Source organism: Phytophthora parasitica, assembly GCF_000247585.1.
Source record: "Phytophthora parasitica INRA-310 unplaced genomic scaffold supercont2.22, whole genome shotgun sequence".
In the NCBI taxonomy this organism is placed as follows: domain Eukaryota; phylum Oomycota; class Peronosporomycetes; order Peronosporales; family Peronosporaceae; genus Phytophthora; species Phytophthora nicotianae.
This window is the reverse complement of record NW_008649008.1, coordinates 996,149-997,664: the sequence shown is the minus strand read 5'-3', so window position 1 is coordinate 997,664 and position 1,516 is coordinate 996,149. Positions and strand designations below refer to the sequence as shown.

The 1,516-nt window shown below is 51.4% G+C and overlaps 1 protein-coding gene across 1 annotated transcript in view; it reads left to right on the top strand.

Moving 5' to 3' along the window:
• Positions 1-1,453, top strand: part of PPTG_10723 (hypothetical protein) — a gene marked incomplete at both ends in the record, with an annotated part of 2,614 nt that extends 1,161 nt beyond the window's left edge. Inside the window, 2 exons of the mRNA XM_008906124.1 lie at positions 30-1,387; positions 1,429-1,453. Of these exons, the coding sequence (XP_008904372.1) occupies positions 30-1,387; positions 1,429-1,453 (1,383 nt within the window). The remainder of the gene's footprint in view (positions 1-29; positions 1,388-1,428) is intronic.
• Positions 1,454-1,516: the final 63 nt, after the last annotated feature.

Here is a 1,516-nt window from a genome sequence, read left to right as displayed (position 1 = left end):
TGACAATTGAGGATGGAATCTACAACAAGTTGTACACAATCCAAGAAGAGAAAGCTCAAGAGGAGGCTGAAGCAGTGACAACATCAGTCAACGATGAAGACATCCAACGGGGCCTACCACGACGTGTTAGTAGCCGTTCTGTTAACGATGATGCTGGCTTCACCAACTGCGAGGTTGAGTCTCAGGCAGCCGAAACTATGTCCAAGTTCACAATTTTCGACGCGATCGCATTCAGTCGTCCGGAACGGAAAACGTTTATCGTTGGGATCATCGCGTCTGGCATCTTGGGCTGCGCATTACCTGTTTCAGCTGTGCTTATCAGTGAGCTAGTGGCGGTCATGACTACCAAGTACAGCGAGTACCAGACTTCGCACGATCAATCTGCACTCGATGATCTCAAGCACGACGTGATGGTGTATGGCCTCTGCTACATCGCTGGCGCGGTCGTGGTCTTTCTCAGCGCCTTCGTCCAGAACTACGCCTTCAAGTACATGGCTGAAAAACTCACTTCTCGACTCCGGAACATCCACTTCACTGCACTTTGTCGACAAAATATCGGATTCTTTGATGAGAAGAAGAACGCCACGGGTGCTTTAACTGCTGACCTGTCCACAAACGCAACGAAAGTCGCTCTTATCTCCGGTGACTCGCAAGGTCGCGTCGTGCAAGTGATCTTCACGTTTGCAGCCGCTCTTGTGGTCTCGTTCGCGTTCGGAAGCTGGTTATTGACTCTGGTCATGCTCGCAGTGTTCCCGTTCCTCATCATGGGCCAGGCTGCTCGTGGGAAGCACATGAAGACTGCAGGAGGGTTATCTGATGAGCTTTCCGGTGTCGGTGCTCAAGCTTCAGAAGCGCTGAGTAACATCCGTACAGTGGCTTCTCTGGGATTAGAGGAATCCCTTACCGGTAAACTCTCGGATTTGCTTGAAGAGCCTTTGACTCGTGGACGTAGAGAAGCGCACGTGAATGGCTTTGCGCTCGGGTTTGGATCATTCGTTCTCTTCGCAGCATACGCGCTCGCATTTTGGTACGGCGGAAAGCTGGTGGATGACGGGGATATCACGTTCAAGGAGTTGATGCGGACTCTTATGGCTATCATGATGTCCGCACAAGGCATTGGTATGGCGTCTACATTCGTGGCCGACTCGGATCACGCGTTGAAAGCTGGGAAGGCTATTGTGAATCTCCGAGATCGAGAACCTCCCATTGATTCTTTCGATGAGAAGGGACTTCGACCAGCTCAACTCGAAGGAAGAATTGACTTCCAGAACGTCACTTTCAGATACCCGACCAGACCAGAAATTACAGTACTCAAGAACTACAACCTCACCATTGAAGCTGGACAGACCGTCGCCTTCTGTGGACCCAGTGGTGGAGGCAAGAGCACGTGTGTCTCTCTTATTGAGAGGTTCTACGACCCAGTTGAAGGCCAAGTATTGCTGGACGGGGTTGACACGAAAGAGCTCAACCTCAACTGGCTGCGAAGTCAGATTGGACTGGTCGGTCAGGAACCCAC